Source organism: Octodon degus, unplaced genomic scaffold (assembly GCF_000260255.1).
Source record: "Octodon degus isolate 3935 unplaced genomic scaffold, OctDeg1.0 scaffold00051, whole genome shotgun sequence".
Lineage (NCBI taxonomy): Eukaryota > Metazoa > Chordata > Mammalia > Rodentia > Octodontidae > Octodon > Octodon degus.
In genome coordinates this window covers 9,857,547-9,876,423 of record NW_004524627.1, presented here as the reverse complement: position 1 = coordinate 9,876,423, position 18,877 = coordinate 9,857,547, and the positions used below count along the sequence as shown (strand labels likewise).

The 18,877-nt window shown below is 38.2% G+C and overlaps 1 protein-coding gene across 1 annotated transcript in view; it reads left to right on the top strand.

Annotated features, from left to right (window-relative positions):
* Positions 1–2,528: 2,528 nt before the first annotated feature.
* Med4 (mediator complex subunit 4) overlaps positions 2,529–18,877 on the top strand; it is an 18,274-nt gene continuing 1,925 nt past the window's right edge. The window contains exons 1-6 of the mRNA XM_004633086.2: positions 2,529–2,698; positions 10,914–10,980; positions 11,993–12,163; positions 14,572–14,629; positions 16,564–16,650; positions 18,268–18,399. Of these exons, the coding sequence (XP_004633143.1) occupies positions 2,574–2,698; positions 10,914–10,980; positions 11,993–12,163; positions 14,572–14,629; positions 16,564–16,650; positions 18,268–18,399 (640 nt within the window). The 5' untranslated portion in view covers positions 2,529–2,573. The remainder of the gene's footprint in view (positions 2,699–10,913; positions 10,981–11,992; positions 12,164–14,571; positions 14,630–16,563; positions 16,651–18,267; positions 18,400–18,877) is intronic.

Below are 18,877 nucleotides of genomic sequence, written 5' to 3'. Positions count from 1 at the left end.
AGATGATATTACTTATAGGTCTACAGACACTCATCAGTGTGCATATGAATTTGCAATCAATTTGAGGTCTGGAGTTTGCAATACAAATGTTTCATACGATAATTTGTAAGGGATCATTTTAATTGATTAGAATGTTTTTGTAGAAGCCACACTATGATTTTTCCCTCCACCAGAATTATGGTCTAAGATAACCTTGAGTAAACACAACCAATACATGCTGCAAGAGTTTAGTACACTGGAAACTTAACACAAGAATTATTATCTAGGGTAGTGGGAGGCATGTTTAGAATAAAATTGTAATAAAGAAAGCTTGAATATAATTTATTCCAATGCCTCAGAATTGACTGTATTAATGAAGAAGTTAGCAGGGAACGGATGTGGGAAAGGATCAGAAAACAAGAGGTGTCAGTGGATCTCTTACATTGTGTAGGGAAGAAACCATCTTGACCTATGAACACAAACATTTCCATCTCTTTAAAGTAAATTACACTGTAAGATACTTAGCCTCAAGATTGTAGCATTAGTTGTTGCTTTTTAAAAAATATATCTATATTCATTCTAACTGAAGTTTACCAAACATTTTAGCAATAATTAGCTTCCCATGTAGGTTTGTCTGTGGGGGAAAATGTGGTTAATGCTATCTCTTTTCATTTTAAGCAAATAAATTGGCATTACTGATTATACAGCTTTGCTGTATAATCATTCATTAATTCACTTAACATAAAAGTTTTCCTTTTAGGAAACTCTCAGTTCTGGAGCTTAGAAATAGTGAGGCTTCAAAGGACTGAAGAAAGGACGAGACCTGGAATGAAGGGAAAATAGGCACCACTGCCCCATTCCTAGCTGGTATCCATAGGTGGCATCTTCATGTAATCGTTTGTATAAGCAACATAACACAGTACAGAGCCCCTCCAAACAGGGTTGCAAACCTCAACTTTCCTGGTAGGAAAAATACCTGCTACATTGTTCTCCCCTGAAATAGTGGGCTAACATGCATTTTTTACTTTGATACCTAGTTCTGACTTGGAATGTGTTATGGTTTAGGTATGGTACATTTCTCTAAACTCATGTGTTAGGCACTTGCTCTGGTGGTGGTTTTGGAGGTGATGAATCATTAAGGCTCTAACTTCATCAGTAGATTAATTTATTCATAATATAATAGGCAAATGAGCTTATTAGGAGATATGGCTAATGGATGAAACAAGTCACCGAGGGCCTGGTTGTAAAGAGTGTGTGGTTTTTTTTTAGCTCCTTCCTCTCTGGCACTATCTGCTTCCTGGCTGCCTGAGGTGAGTTGGTTTCCTCTGCCATGTCCTTCTGTCATGGATTTCTGCCACATCACAGCCCCATTGAGCCCACTAATCATGGGCTGAAACCTCTGAAGCCAGGCCAAACTAATCTTCCTTTCCTCTAGAATGTTTTCTCGGCAATTTGTTATAGCGATAGAAATCTGACTAACAGAATGTGTGCTACATCAGTTCTTTACGCTTCTTAAGGGCCATTCACACTCTGTATTGATTCCTTCTGCTCAACAATCCTCTCCAGCAATAAGCACATTTCATTGTGAAACGTAAGAGATATGAAAGATGAGGTATGAAAATGAGTTATGAAGCAACTCAAGTGCCCACTGTCAGCTGAATGGCTAAGCTAAAGAGGATATATATGTAAAATGGAATGTTGTTCAGCCTGAAAAAGGAAGGATATTCTGGCAAATGCAGCAACATAGATGAACTTTGTTGAAAGTGAAACAAGCTAGATACAAAAAAGACAAATGTTCTACAATTACACTCATACAAAGTACCTAGTCTAACTCATAGAAGCAGAAAGTAAAATGTTTGTTGCCAGGGAGTTTGTAGGAGTCTGGAATGGGAAGTTAGGGCTTCACGAGTACACAATTTCAGTACTGTAAGATGTAAATTGTTTTTGGAGATGGATGGTTGCTTACCAGCATGAGTACGTTTAATGCCATTGAACTCTGCACTTAAAATGGTTAAGACGGTAAAGTTTATGTTATATATACCTTGCTACGATACAGAATTGAGGAGAAAATGGGCTTTTGGTTCCCACTTACTATAGTAAGCGTTTTACTGTAGTAAGTAAGGTGGAAGATAATTATGGAGATACAGACTAAAGAAGTTAATACAGGTAGTAATGGCAAACCGTTTACAGCTTTCATTGATAACAACCAGCCCCTTGTAGCATGTGTGCCACATGGGTTTGTCACCTGCAAAGATCTCACCACAAAACTGGTGCAAAAGATGTTCATTAGATAATTCTCAGATACTTAGAATGCATTTATTAGAAGCCTTCTGACGTTGCCTAAAAAAATCTGAAGGTTCAGAAGTACCCCACTGCCCTGCACTTGTTCTCCGTCCAGCTGTCCTTCCCACATTGTCCCTTGACTGGCCCAGAGGATGGCGCCAGCGCCTGCAGTGCGCCTCCAGGATCCAGGGGGCGCGCTGGGCAGGCCTCTCTCTCCCTTCGCCTCGCTGACTCTGTCTTCCACCTCTCTGCCCGCCTCTCCGTATCCCAGCAGGCCCTGCGCGAGCGACGGTTGCTGGTCCCTGAGAAGCATGGCGGCTTCTTCGAGTGGTGAGAAGGAGAAGGAGCGGCTAGGAGGCAGCTCGGCATCAGCAGGCAGTAACAGTACGCGGGAGCGGCTGTTGTCTGCGCTTGAAGATCTGGAGGTCTTGTCAAGGTGATGCTACATTTCTGGGCGCCCGGCTAGGGCCTTTCTGGGGGCGGGGACCAAGTTGGGAACGGACTGGCTCTGCCTTTGCGTTGGTCCCTGCAGCTCGGCGGCGAGGGTCGAACTCGGTGTCACTGGTGCTCGAGTGCCCTGCACTTGGGGTCTGCAACCTTCTGGGACTCTGGGCAGCATTTTTTTCCCCAATAGAAGATATTTTGGTAGCGACCGTGACCCTGGAGCCCCTAAACAGCTGTAGCAGACCTTAAGAAATCGCTGGATTTGAATCTCTTACGCTTAGCCAGCGTTTAAGGAACGTTTCCTAGGTGTCAGACGCTGGGAGATAATAGTGAAGGGGAGGTTGGGTGCCGTCGTGGAGGCGGCCAGTGGCAAGAGATGGCTGCGTAAATCGTGGCGCTGGGCCCCTTCTGGTATGAGGGGTGAGCTGCGGGGTATAGGGGCATCTGCTCGGGTTGTAGTCAAGGCAAGCTGCCTAGAGAAAGCGCTGTTTAGGAAAACCAAACTTGATAGGCAGCAGAATTGCAGGTTGTTTGGGATGGCTGGAGAGCAGCCCGTGTGACAGAAAAGAGATGAAACTGGATGTCGTTCTCCGCATTCTGCCACCTCTCATGGTCAGTCTTTCATGTAAGACCCTTCCTTGATGCTCTCGGCTTAAGTGTTAAAATGCGTTGATTCGGCCTCTTGAAATGTTGCTCAGATTTACCCTCTCCTTTCTAAGCCCTCTGTCATAACTGTTTCTTAAATGCAAGCTCCAACAGTTACTCGCCTTCATGCTTTTGTGCTTTATTCATGCATGTTCTAGAAAAACGGAATGTATGTTTTAAAAGGCATCTCCTACCACTTTCCTGCTGAAAAATATATAGTAGGTTCCTGTTGTCTAAATAGGTAACATACAAATTCCTTAGCTAAATATGCAGAAAACACACTGTCTTGTTGCTGCCATACCTCTTTGCCTTGCCTTGGTTCTGAGTACAGTCATACAGCTCTACCAGACATGGGCATATGCAATGGTGGACCTATAGGATTAAACTAGATCTGAAAAATTTCTATAGTCATTGTAACATTATAGCACATGCGTTGGTATAAACCTACTGCAATGCCAGTTGAAGAAAAGTATAGCATATATAATGATCTACAGTGCTAATTAGTAATGATAATAAACATTGTTACTGCTTTATGTATTTGCCAGATATTTTATCATTATTTTAGAGTGTATGCCTACTCGTAGAAAAATTTTACTATAAAACAGTATGCTGCTTTATGCCAGCAGCATTCTGATATATTGTGTGCTTATCATGTTTTTTGACTTCTTCACATACAGTGATTACCTGTCCTAGTGGTGATGAGCCTTTTAGAACACTGAACGACATCAGATAGCAGCACATGTGCTATAGATTTGCCACCATGCCCTGTAGCATCAAAGTTTGTTAACCTTCTGTGAAGCTTCAGCAATAAATTACCTAGTGACACATTTCCCAGAATTTTCTACCCTCGAGCTAGGCATGTACTTCTTCATGGTCAGTGCCATTCTTAATCCACTTTCAGCTTGGCCAGTGCTTCAACCCTTCAGAATCTAGTTCTAATATCACCTTTTCTGTAGTTAAACCTGTAACATAGTTATGTTTATTATGTTTTGAACTATACCTGATCTACTTATAATGAACATTTTATCTTGCTGTAAATTTTGTCTGCAACAGTATTAATGACCAAAGTTACGAGGGCAACATGATATCAGAAGATATCAGGTGGTGGTGGTGATGGGGGGAAGAACCTAAAACACCAAATGTTAATGTGTTAATGCATGTAATTATTTTGTTTTTTCTTTTTTAAATTTTTAAAATTATTTGTTTTTGTATGAGACAAGGTCTTACTGTATCCCCCCACCCCTGGCCTCAAACTGGTGCTGCTTCTACCTCAGCTTGGATTGCAGGTGTTTGTCACCACACCTGGCTTAATTGTTTAATCTATTTTAGATTCAGATATCACCGGCTTTGGAATTTTCAGTTGGTAGTCAGCTGGAACAAAAAAAAATCTCAGCTCCACAGCAGCTGTCTTAAGGCATTGCTTCTGTGTACATGCTTACACAGATTCATAACATGCTGGGGTTCTTCCCTTATCTTTGCCGAGTTTGTTGTTTGTAGGGAGACCTTATTAGTTTTCTGGTCAGCTAATCCTCTTAAATGTGTGTCTGCATTACTTCTTAGTAAAAAAACACTAGCAAGATGGAGCATGTCAAGTATGATATTTTCAGTTAAATTATTCACGTCTCTTCCCTGTGACATGGCTATCTTTGGTATAACTAAGCTTCATTTAGTTCATGTTGAGTTATTCTTTGTTATTAAAATATAAATTAATATCCCATAAATGCCACTAACCCATTGTTTTTCCAGTTAGAACTTTATTTGAAAAAAATCCACATTTCATCTAGCCAGTGCTTTTAGATCCATTGGCCAACCAGAGTCAGTCTCTGAAGTCTCTTGAAGAGACCATGTAGTTTTGATACACATTTTTATTTCACTGGATTCACAATTGTTGAGTAATTGTAAAGTACCTGTGTTGCTCTTGCATGAACTGGTTTTTCAAGTTATTCTCTTGAGCGATTTCTTTTCTGGAAGAATTTTCACCTGAGGGCTGTATCTCGTATTGTTTGGCTTCTAACATGTTTGCTAAAGAACCTTGGTGAGGCAGTTCAGTCTTCTTAGTTGAGTCAAACCATTCTTTATTGTTTTCTCATCTTGACCAGCCATGTGGCGTGGATGGTAATAGTAAATTTTTCTATAAATACGGTTTCTGTGTGAGGAAGCCAGACCCTTTCTAGGAAATACCTGCTGCTCTCTGAGTGCTGTTCTTAGAATTTAAAATCTTTTATCCACAAAGCTATTGCTTCTCAAAACCAGCCCTCTGACCCCTTTTTTCTCCTGTACTGGGAAGTTGAATGCATGCCCTTCTCAGTGGGCTACATCCCCAGCCCTTTAAAAACATTTTTTTTGAGACTGGGTTTCACAGTGTGACTAAGTTGCCCATGCTAAGCTGAAACCTGTGCTTCTCCTGCCTCAGCTTACTAGAGAATTACAAGCATGTACCAGCACAACAGGCTTACTCTTCTATTTGAGCCCAGTAAATTTTTTTCTGAACTTGTTGTACCATAATTTATCTTTCTGTTTTGCTGAGTAACCCTAATACATATTTTATATTCACAAAGTTCAGGAACTTTTTATGAGCCTTCCCATTCAGGGAAAAAGTTTTGAGAATCTTCTGACATTTGTGCTAGTCAGTTTGAGATTAATTGATATTAGCCTGTGTATCTGGAGTGTTTTTTCTGATGTTGTCAGTACCTATGGGATTGTATATACATGACCTTCATGTACTTGCAATGAAGCAGTGAAGTAACTCATCAGTATAGTATGATTTGCTTGATAAGATGTGTTTGCCCATGGAAGTAGTATGTTGTCATTTATATTTTCCTCAGAAATGTACATTGGTGAAACTGTGTACAGCAGCTCTTCAGCTGTACATAATCAGCTGAGATGCTGAATTCTCTTTTGCATTCTGTGAAAGAAGCTGTAGTTATGTGTCGTTTCTCCAGGAGTACTAAAAGGACTAATTATTATTAATTTATAGTCTATATATTGACAGATTGGTGATACAGTCTTAATTGAGGCACTTTGCATTCTCTTGTTAAAAACCATTGTCTTGGAGAGTTTTCTTTCTTTCAGTTTTCAGATGACTTGTCTGCTGTTACTTTCTTTGTTTATCCAGAAAGGCTGATATTAAGTAGATGAACATTTACCTCTCATGATCCTGAAGATGTCAGTGGTAGTAGTGGAAGAGGTAGGAGATGGTTTGCTACGTAAGGGTCATTGGAATGTGTACAGAACAGAGCTGCTCCATTGTGTTTGGCTTTCATTATGTGCTCATTAAGCAGAGTTACATGTATTGATTCTATAATCTGTGACATTTGTCATTATCTCTTTTTAAAGTTTTTTTGTTTTAATCTTTATTTTATTTGGTATAGGGTCTTGCTACGCAGCTTGGACTCCTAGTGATCCTCTTGTCTCAGCCTCCCCAGTGCTGGGATTACAGATGTGTACCACCATACCTGGTTTCAGTGGCAGGCACAGTATGCCTGAGACTTGTGGGCCGGCACAGCAAGCTACAGTACCAGGGATTGAACCTGTGTCCTTGCACTTGCCAGGCAGGTGCTTGGACCACCAGGCTATCTTCCCCAGCCTTGTCATTGTCTTCTGAATGAAGATTTTTTTTTTTTTTTTAAATTTAGGACAGGGTGGACAGGGTCTCACTGTGTGGATCAGACTTGTAGTGATCCTCCTGTTTACAGCCTCCCAAGTGCTGGGATTACATGCTTGCGCCACCACGCCCAGTCTCAGTTGCTGTCTCAGCATGCCCCAGGGGCACAGCAGCAGAATGAAGTTTGTGTATGGCTTGTGTTTTAAGAAAAATGGGTGGACTAAGCACCTGCTTAAGCAAGCGCAAGGACCAGGTTTGGATCCCCAACACCACATGTCATGCCGACCACGCCACCGGGCACTGAGATGAGATGGTGGTACATGCCTGTAATCCCAGCACTGGGGAGGCTAAAAACAGGAGAATCACTATGAGTCCAAGCTGCATAGTGAGACCCTGTACCAAGTACATTAAAAAAAAAAAAAAAGAAAGGAAAGAAAAGAAAAGAAAAATGAGGCTGGGGACATAGATTAATGGTAGACCACTTGGCCTGCCTGCTATGCAGGACCAAGGTTCAAGCCTTAGCACTAGGAAAAAAAAAAAAAAAAAAAAAAAAGATTACTAATGTACCTTACATATCTTTATGTTGAACCTTGAATTCAGAAAATAATGGATTTGAAATTTAGGATAAATTGTTACTGTTACCTAATGATAAAGACAGCCTGTCAGTATTTTTATTACTTTGTAAAGTTGGAATAGAATGAGGTAGTCTTCGGGGCAATTTAAAAAATAATAGAGACATAGTTTGTAGACTCTGCTTTTTTTTGAGACCAGATCCCTCAGTAGCTCAAATTTTTCTTGAACTTGTAGTTTTCTTGCATCAGCCTCCCAAGTGCTGGCATTTAGACTTTGATGTCTAAGTCTGTTTATAGCTCATTGTCCTGCAGAAACTGTGTTGGTGGCATCCTGAGGCTTCCACACCAGCCAGTTAATTCTCTTCATCTATAACTTACTTGAAGTGTAGTGCTACTGAGAATGGGTTCTAATGCCTACATAAGTTATAGTTCTTTGCTGATTAGGAATGCCAAGTATACACCTTGTGTGGCAGAGTAGGGCACTTTATTTCCACAACTGTAACCAGAGAATGGGCCTGGGGGTTCTTTTAGCCTCTTTTTACAGTTCAAGAAGATAGCTATCTTCATTGTCCAGAGACTGTTACAGACTTTTCCCCTCACCTGTCCTACTTTGCCTAAAGCAAGCCTTGTAAGGCTTTCTTTGAAAAGACTTAGTTTACCCCCACACTGTCACTACCCTGAAACCAGCTTTTATTTACACCAGAGGTTCTTGGCCATGTCTCTCTAGGGTCCAGAAAAAAGGTTCAGGTGACAGACTCTTTTGATGCAATATGGATTTAATTCATCAGCAAGTTCAGTCAGCTGTACTTTCAAAATGCATCCATAATCTTCATGTTTTCCCATTTTTATTAGTAAATCCTAGAGACTAGAACCTAGTTAAAGCCACTGTCATCATTTTCCTGGAGTACAGCAAACACCTAACTTGGTACCTGCTCTGGCCTTCTTAAAAATCAATTCACCAAATAGCTCAGTGATTGTTTAAAAATGTAAATCCTGTGATTTTCTTGTTTAAAATGAGCCAGTGATGGTTTATTGCACTTAGAATGAAACACTAATCTTTTAATGTTGCTAAGCCTTACTAGTGACCTACCTATCTACCTTTGCCTTTCTCTGTGTCCATCTCCCTGGTGCTATAACTCCTCAGATCTCTTTGGGCCACTGGACTAGTACCTATGGCATTTGCCCAGTGTCTTAGTTACTTTTCTCTACTTGCTGAGACAAAATACCCAATGTCTAAAGTTAAAGAGGGAAAGGTTTATTTAGCTTGCAGTTTGTGGAGGTTTCTGTCCATAATTAGCTGGGTCCAAGACAGGGTGTCATGGAAGAGGGACATCCCAGAGTAGAAACATTTTATAGTGGCAGGAGAAAGCAAAAGCAACAAGTCAGGGGAGACAAGCCTGTTTCTATCCCTTATGTTGTATCCAGTCTATCAGGATTGTGGTGGTGCCAGTTGAATCAGAGCAGTGATCCAGCAGCCACCTACCCTTAATCCCAGCATTGTACCATGAATCAATCATACATTCTAGATTCAGCCACCTCTGAAAAAGTCCCATCCAAAACTGTATGAGGCTTTGCGGAGATGGCTAGATACAAACCATAATACCCAGCAGTTTCTCCTAGAGTTCATGGCTGGCTTCTCATTTCATTCATGTTTCATCTCCAATGTGTCTTTAGGCATTCCCCAACCACTGAATTTAAGTAGCCAACCCACTTTACCAACAGTCTCTAGTGCAATTCTTTGCTTTTTTCCTTTGCAACCCTTATAACTCTGGTTTTATTTCTTATAGTTACTTTGTGTCCTGTATTAGAATTTAAGTACCACTTTCTATTTCTGTAATACACCTGGAAAGTGCCTGGTGCATCAGAGCTCACTCAATAAATATTTCGTAAGTGACTGAAGACCTTGCATCCCCATATCTACTTTTACATTAGTTAATTTATTCATGTATCCATAGTGATATGGGAAACTAGTATGGCAAGGGTTCAGTCATCCAGAAAAATAATGCGAAGCTAGCAGGAAAGAGGTAGAAATACAAAAGTGAAAATAGCTTGGCAAAAAATAATAATAAAAAAAAAGGCTTGGCAGTCTTTAAGAAAGTATAAACATTGAGTATAACCAGACCAAGATAAGGTAATTATGAAGCATTCGTTTCTTTGATAATTTTTGAGATATACCATCTAGCAACAAGTTTGAAAGTGTTATATAAATTGTGCTGCTATGTTTTTTTTCCTGATCCTATTTTGGGATCAGATTTTCCTAATCTGATTCTAGTTTTCATATAGGAAAATTGACGTATCTGTTGAGTAGGAAGATGAAATTTTATTATGTATAAGAATCCTTGTTAGCTGGTAGATGTTAAGCTAGTAGAGAATGAGTAAATCATTAAAAATGACATGCATCCTTCATGTGTTTTATCTTGACACATATATATTTATTCACTAATCATCTCATTAAGAAGCTTTTGTGTAAAGGATCAGATAGTAAATATTTCTGTTTTAGTCAGGCTGTGTGGTTTCTGCTGTGACTACCTGGTTCTAGCCTTATAGAGTTTGTTTATTTATTTATTTATTTATTTTTTGTCCTGTCAGAGATGAATATTCTATTGGCATCTAAATACTATAAGTGTTTGAATTCAGCTAAACATCTAATACTGTCTAGCAGTCTATAATATTAGTGGGTTATCCTCAGAAGTTATTGACTTGAGCCTTTTACAGCTCATCGTATTAATATGGATTTACTTTATATACCTCATGTTTATACTTTTCTACTGGATGGTTAAGACCAAGATAAAGCAAGACCTATATACCCAGAATCGTAACTTTTTCTACCCTTATAGAGGGGAAGCAGTCATCATCTTAATTTCCAAACTGGAGGTGTGCTTGATTTGGCCCACAAACTGATGTAGATGATTTCCTTATATAAATCACTCAGGATCCATGTTCACATCTTCTACCTGGATTTCTTTGAAATGAAATGAACTCTTAATCTCATCTTCAAGCAGTTTGAGGGCAACTTTTCCTGTGTTTTTCAAACTTTTTCTTGTTTTTTACAGTTGTCCTTGCTAACTTCTGTCCATACATTCAGCTTATGTTTGTGTAGAAAGAACTCTTTCTGCTCATAGTCATATTTCATAGTCAAATTTTATACCCATCTGTGCAATGGGTGTTTATATAACTATGGCACTAAGTAAAGCTTGGTAAACACAAGCAAGTCTCAATAAGAGTGCCGTGTAGCTGGTGAAAACTGAGTGGCCTTGGGGCCTTAGCCATGAACAGCAGCTCCATGTTGCAGACACCATGAGTGGACCAGGTAGAGAGCAGTTAAGGGAGTTTTTATTATATTTATTGTGGGAAAGGTTTTTTTTATTCGTTTATTTTTCTTTTAGGGAACTTATAGAAATGCTGGCAATTTCAAGAAACCAAAAGCTGTCACAGGCTGGGGAGGAAAACCAGGTAAGTGGTTCATTTTTAAATTAAAATAGCAACAAAAATCCAGCTGGGTTGTGCCAGGAGTCTCACTGCTTTGGGAAGCTGTGGTAGGATCACAAATTGGAGCCACATCTGGGCAATTTAGCAAGCCCCTAATTAAAAATTTAAAAAAATAAAAAGGGCTGGGGGTGTAGCTCAGCAGGAGACTGTGGCTGGAGAATCAATGTGATTTGAGGCCAGCTTGGGCTTTATAGTGAGTTTAAGGCCATCTTGAGCTAGATAGTGGGGAAATGAAAAAGAGAAAATGAACTGGGAAAGTTAACCTTTTTAATAAAGAAGACGTGGGGCTGGTGAGATGGCTCAGTGGTCTAAAGCACCTAGGTAGAACAAGCTTAGCAAAGCACAGGGACCACGGTTCAATCCCCCAGCACCACATGCCAGCCAGCCCCGCCCCCTGGTGGGCTGAGCTGGCCACACACACACACACACACACACACACACACACATAAATAAATATTTAAAAAAGATTAAAAAATAAAAAAAAATGTAGAAGACAGTAATATGTCTAATGTGATAGACAACCCCCCATCATCTACCTCATCATTATGTTAGTTTTCTCTTAGGGCATATTTTATTTATTTATTTATTTATTTTTATTTATTTTTTTGCAGAACCAGGGATTGAACTTAGGCCCTTGCACTTGCCAGGAAAGTGCTTGTTCCACTGAACCATCTCCTCGGCCCCTCTTAGGGCATATTTTAAAAGTATAGAAATCTGATGAATTGAGTAGAGAATTGTTAGGATTTTGTTAAGTTGCCCACTCTTGAATTTGTAATCTACCTTAGTCAGTTCTAAGGTTATAGAAGTGTACCAAGTGTACCACCATGCCTGCCAGCTTTATTAACAAAGATTAGGAACAATGTTTTGGATGTGTTAAAATTTTATAGCCTTGACAATTTGTGTATAAATTCTTTCACTTATGGAATGTGGTCTTTCAATATTCTGTTTTTTGATGTAGTCAACTATTTTCTGACAGGTCCTTGAGTTGTTAATTCACCGAGATGGGGAATTTCAGGAACTAATGAAATTGGCACTTAATCAGGGAAAAATCCATCATGAAATGCAAGTTTTAGAAAAAGAAGTAGAGAAGAGAGATAGTGATATTCAGCAACTACAGAAACAGCTAAAGGAAGCAGAACAAATACTGGTAAGTATGATTGGTTCCTATGGGAAAGAAGGACAGTATTTAAACTGTTTCTGAAAAATAGACCGATTGTTACTAATTTGAAGGACACAGAAGCTTACTTTCATGTCTAAAAATGACATTGTCAAGAGTTTTTAAATTTTAATTTTGATTATGCCTTACATAATGATTCCATCGATCATGGAGAAAACACTGCATGAACATAATTTACCTTCATTCTTTTTACTACTTCTCTTTCCCTTCCTCCCCTCCTTTTCCATCTCTTGGAATATTTTGAGTAGTTAGAGGAAAAGCCATTGCTTTCTGGTATTCTATTTTCAGATAGTCTGTATTTTAAACTACATTTTCACATTTAAAGATTTCGCAATATTGCATTGTAGAAGTGGGAAGTTTTGCATTTATCCTAGAATAGTAGAAGTTTTAATTATTAGTGGTCTAAATCTTTAGTTTTAAAAATATTTTAAACCATAAAAATATGTACTAGTTTCACAAATTGATTAAAATTTACATTAATTTATTTGGTCTTTGTCCTAAGCCCAGTGGGATTAACATGTGTGTTAGGGAACCTAGTTTTTTGTATATTCATGGTTACCATGTCAGGGGCAGTTTTTTTTTTTTTTTTTTAGTGTACTTAGTAGGGTCTCACTACACAGATCAGACTCATAGTGATCCTCCTGTTTTCAGCCTCCCAAGTGCTGGGGTTGTAGGTGAGCGCCACCATGCCCAGTCTCAATTGCTGTCTCAGCACATCCTGGGGGTGGGGCTGGCATGGCAAGCCAGGGATTGAACCTGGTCCCTGTGTCTGCCTAAGCAGGTACTTTAATCTACTGAGCTATCTGCTGGCCCTTCAGGGGCAATTTATTAGTGATTATTGGCCTAGTTATTTTACTGATACTAACTGCCAGATGATCTTTATACAGAAACAGCTGAGTTTGATTTTCTTATAAGCCAAATATTTCTGGCATCTTAACTCTAGTGGACCTCTTCAAAATGTGCCAAAATGGGCTCTAGTGAATAGAAAGCAAATGGTTCAAGGTAATTTAGTAAATGCTACTGAGGAAATAATCCCAAGTAAATGCTTTTTTTTTTTTTTTTTTTTTTTTTTTTTTTTTTTTGGGAGAGGTTTACATGGGTGTTCAGGTTCTCACTACTAGGTTGGACTCTTAGTGATCTGCCTGTTTACAGCCTCCCAAGAGCTGGGATTACAGGCATGCCCTACCATACCCTGTGCCTGCTTGCAGGCGCTTTAATCCACTGAGCTATTTGGCCAGCCTTCCAAGTAAATGCTTTTTAAAAATGTTTATATTAAAATGCATCTTCCCTTATAGAAGTAGTATTTGTTTACCAAAAAGAAATTCAGAAAATATAATAGGAGGAAGAAAAATTGCCTTTAGTTCTATTGCTCATACAATACTAGTGTTGCATTTGGTCTTTTGTTTTTTGAGACTTGAGACTTGGGAGAGTACTTTTTTTTTTTTTTTAAACCTTACTGTAGTCTAGAAGAATACAAATAGACTTTTTTTTTTTTTTTTTTTGGCAGAACTGGGGATTGAACTCAGGCCCTTGCGCTTGCCAGTGAAGCGCTTATTCTACTGAGCCATCTTCCTGGCCCCCCCCAAAATTTTTTTAAGCTGCAAAGAATAAACACAGGATGATTAGGGAAAACAAATTTTTTATTAGCAGCTTAATGTACATTATCTCAGTCTTCATCACAGTTCTTACGAAGTCACCACCATTATTCATATGAAGAAGCCAAGACTTTAAATGGATAGTTAGGGCTGGTGAGATGGCTCAGTGGTCTAAAGTACCTACTTAGAACAAGCTTAGCAAACCACAGGGACCACGGTTCAATCCCCCAGCACCACATGCCAGCCAGCCTCGCCCTCTGGTTGGTTGAGCTGGCCACACACACACACACAGACACACACACACACAAATAAAATAAATAAATAAATAAATAAATAAATAAATGGATAGTTAAATTTCGTGTGGAGGCTAAAATATAGAGATAGAAATTAAACCTAGATCTGACTTTATAACTACTCAAAAAGTTGTTTGTTTTTTTTTTTTTTAACTAAAAAACATTATTTTGGGTACTTTATCCCTGAATTAGATACAAGAATAGGATATTTTTAAGTGCTAAATGGTCTGGATCTCTTCTGCTTATTATGACATTAAAAAATAGCAGATGAATTTATGATTTGTGAGTGGAAATCTGGCTCATCAATATGATATTTCATTAAATATAACATGTAATTTGATATCAGGTGGTATTTCAGACAATTAGAGATAAATTGGGAGATTTCCAAGTTTTGTGAATTGTTCTTGTGGATAAATGTCTTGTTAATTAAGCCAAGAGCTATGCTTGATATAGTTAAAAATAAATTATGTATTTTTAATATTTAAATTAGGCAACTGCTGTTTATCAAGCAAAAGAGAAACTCAAGTCAATAGAAAAAGCAAGAAAAGGTTAGTACCATAGAAAAGCTGAATGGCCTTCTGAAACACCTAAGTTCTTGTTTCAAGAAGCTGATAACATCACTGGTAATCATTTCCTGCTATTGAAAAGGTTGCAGTAAATTTTCATTGTGAATGTATTTCATTGTGTTCCAGTATTGTAGTAGGCATCCTTAGGGAGGTAGAAGTATCACATTCTTTTTCAGGTTATAAGAAGGAATAATAGAAGCCAGTTGTGTGTGTGCATGTTTGTACTTGATAATACAATAAAGAGAATGGTTTATAGCAGTTGTTGGGAGAAGGAAAATGAGAGGTGATTTGAATTGGCCCTTGAAGGTTAGGATAGAGAGAATGAAAGAGAATGTTCATTGGACAGCTAACCTGAGACAAGAACTTCGTGAAGTTGGTACTAGAAATTCCTTTGGGATGTTGAGCACAGTGAGTGCTGGATAGGCCAAGTGTGCCTTTGGTCCAAGTGAGCCCTTTTAAAAAGGCTATTACAGTCTTATTGAGTCTTTTCATAAACTTTGGTTACCTGCCTTCAGTGACTTGTTGATTTGAATTACATTTAATTATCTCAAATTCTTTAATTTTCTTTCCTTTTTCCTGTTTCTTTGGGAACTTATTTTTTGATGGTTACTTGTGAAAAATAGGTAATGTCCATCTAAGAAATAAAGTAGGCTTCTGTAGCAGTAAACAGGTTCTGAGATGCTGGGATCGAACCTTGGCTGCTGCGCTCTGCCTAAGCAGACGCTTTAGTCCGCTTAGCTATCAGAGCTAGCCTTAAAGCATGTTTTTAGTTCTCAATTTTTTTTTTAAATGTATTTGGTACAGGATCTCATTACTAAGTTTGGACTTGTAGTGATCCTCCTGTTTTCAGCCTCCCCAGCGCTGGGATTACAGGTATTTGCCACCATGCCCAGTCTCTGGCCAGCTCAGTGCACCCAAGGGCGGGACTCGTGTGGCGTGTGGTACCAGGGATCACACCCTGGTCCCTGTGCTTGTCTCAGCAGGTGCTTAGTCTGCTGAGCTATCTTGCTGGCCCTCAGTCCTCAATATTTTATACCCTTTTATACAGTATTTTGTTACATTGAGATAAATCTTTAAAAAAACGAGTTATAAAAGAAGTTTGTTGTCACTTTTTGGAAGTAACTACTACTGATATTTGATGTATGTCCTTCCAGATTTTTTTTCTAAATTTATGAACGTGTATATAATAGAAGTTCCCCCAAATAAAAATACATTTATTTTAAAGCAAAAAATGAAGCCACATTATACATATTCAACACTTTTTTACCTAATTTTTCTTGAGGTCTAGTTAGACCCTAAGCCATGTTAATCAAACAGAATAGTATAAACTTTTTGCTGATTTTATAACTTGGATGTCATTAGGAAATGAAACACTATTTTCTTTATTTGTACTTATTATTGCCTCCTGAAGAGTAATGGTGTCTTGTAGTAGTCATTAATTGAAATTATTGAGAAGTATATTAGTCTCCTAAATGGGTCTCTGTTTTAACTGAGTTTGCTAGATGAGGGTCATCTTTATTTTGGAAATATGTACAGTTTAGTTTTACAGTGTACATGGAGGTATTGTTGGGAAGTTAAATGGTTGAGATTACCCTATTTTCAGATAATTTAAAATTTGCTGGGTGTAATGGTGCAGTTCTATAATCCCAGCACTTTATAGAGACTGAGGCAAGAGAATCTCTAATTCAAGGCCAGCCTCAGTTACATAGAGTCTGTTTCAAAGGAAAATAAAATAAAATTAAGTATACTGTGTAACTATGATACATGCCCTTCTAAACTTGTATGTTCGTAAGACTAAACTTTTATTATTATTCCCTTAACTCTCTCAGGTGCTATCTCCTCTGAAGAAATAATTAAGTATGCTCATAGAATTAGTGCAAGTAATGCTGTTTGTGCCATAGAAAAAGCAAGAAAAGGTGCTATCTCCTCTGAAGAAATAATTAAGTATGCTCATAGAATTAGTGCAAGTAATGCTGTTTGTGCCCCACTGACCTGGGTTCCAGGTAATAATACCTTTTATTCTTTTATATGTAGTTTTGAAAATTCTTAGGTTTATCAGTACTAAACTAGATTCAAATACAGAATATATATTTTAGAAATATCTGTCAATAAAGATATTTTCAAATCTTTAATGTCTTACAAGTGATGATATCTGCCATAGTTTTTGTACCTTTGGTTTTCTGTAAAGTCAGTGGCATTAGGAACTGTTTCTTTCCTTTTTAAAAAATTGTAAGTTATCAGTTTTAAAAGGTTTAAGTTAATATGTGATATCTATAACAGTGGATTTATGTGTCTGTAAAACCCCAGTTGGCCAGAAGCCAAGTCATAGAGCCATTAGGTTTTCAACAAATGATGGAACCTGAGACACACACAGTCCCAGCACTCTTAGGTGCTAAATGTAGACAAAGTACTTGGCACCCAATGGCAAACACACTGGCCTACGAAGAGCTAGAAGAATTCTGAATAGCAAAGAGAAACAGTCTACCACCTCTATGCACAGAGAAGAAAATAAAAGACAGAAAACCTAAAGAGGAGCAGTAGCCTCTTAGGAGGAATGAGAGAATTAACTCCTTCACTCCAGAAGGTGGTATTCACCATCATTAAAAATTCTAAGGAGGGCTGGGGAGATGGCTCAGTGGAGTAAGTGCTTCCCTGGCAAGCGCAAGGGCCTGAGTTCAATCCCCGGTTCCACCAAAAAAAAAAAAAAAAAAAAAAAAAAAAAGTTCTAAGGGGAGCTATAATTTTGGAGGTGAGTAATCTGGAGTTGGTGAGAAACATTAATATAACGGTGGTTCAAACCTGGCCATGTTTTTATCAGCCCCAAACTGCTGTTTAGTATGTTTTCATGATTGGAATGAGAACACTTACTCCTGATAGCCACTAGAAAGTTACAGGAATTAATCTTTTAACAAGATCAAAAAGTTTAATAAAAAAATATATCTGTATATACAAAATAGGATAGATATACAGCTACTTTCTCTTAGTTCAATGAGAAGATTTGAACTAATGGTGTTTAGACAATAGTGTTTATACTAATAGTGTTTAGACAAGATACCATATCTGCATCTTGTCCTATGAATAACTACTATGAAGACAACAATATGCAATGTGTTAATTATTGTAACTGCCTTACTAACCTATTTTGAAACTGTCTCATTGCTGTCTTTCTCAATAAAGTTAATATAAAAAAATCAAGTTTGGTTAGAGGAAGGATTAATTTACACATTCGCATTCCAATTCCAATTCACATTCCATTCCTTTCTATCTTATGTGTCCTGATCATTGTTATCTTTCTTTCTGAAAAATGGAATTGTTAGAAGAATTGAAATCATTATAATTTTCTTAAATTGTCATTTGAAATGTTTATAAATGGTTATCTTATCTTTTTCACATAGAGAATAGTATATTCTTGGGAAAATTGAGAATAAAAGTACATATATTTTTTAAAATTAATACATTATACTCTTAATAACAATCGATAAGGTAAGCTTCATATTCCAAAATTTAAAATGCAGTTTGAGTTTTCAGTATGCACCAAGGAAAACTAGTACTTCAAAATACACTGTTATTTTTTGTTTTTATTAAATACAAGTGACTTAAAAGCAGTCTTTATGGTTTAGGAGACCCACGAAGACCATACCCAACTGATTTAGAGATGAGAAGTGGATTGTTGGGTCAGATGAACAATCCTTCCACAAATGGTGTGAATGGTCATTTACCAGGGGATGCCCTTGCTGCTGGTAGACTACCAGGTAATGTTAATCAGAATGGTGTTTCCATGGAGACCAAGGTTGTGATGACCAAGCAGAGATGACAGTGGTGGACTTTGGGGCTTTGTACAGTTTAGATTCCAGGGCTAACTCATTTGATAGCTAGGTTCTCTGCCAGTATATCCTGCTTTCTGGTTACGCCATTTAAAGACTTCTAGGGCTGGGGAAATAGCTCAGCAGTCTAAGTACCGTGCTGCCTGGCAAGTACAAGGTCCCGGGTTCAATCCCCAGTACCACATGTCATGCCGGCTCTGGCAGAAATCAGACATGGTGGTGCACACCTGTAGTCCCAGTGCTGGGGAGGCTAAAGACTTCTAGATGGAGACTATAAAATTAGATAAAACTACTTTTATCTCCTTTACCTATTAATATTCTGCCATATTCCACAGACATTGGGTTTCTCCGGTGTTTTTTTCTTGCTCTCCACTCAATACTTCTGCAGTTGTGAAGTATGCTATAT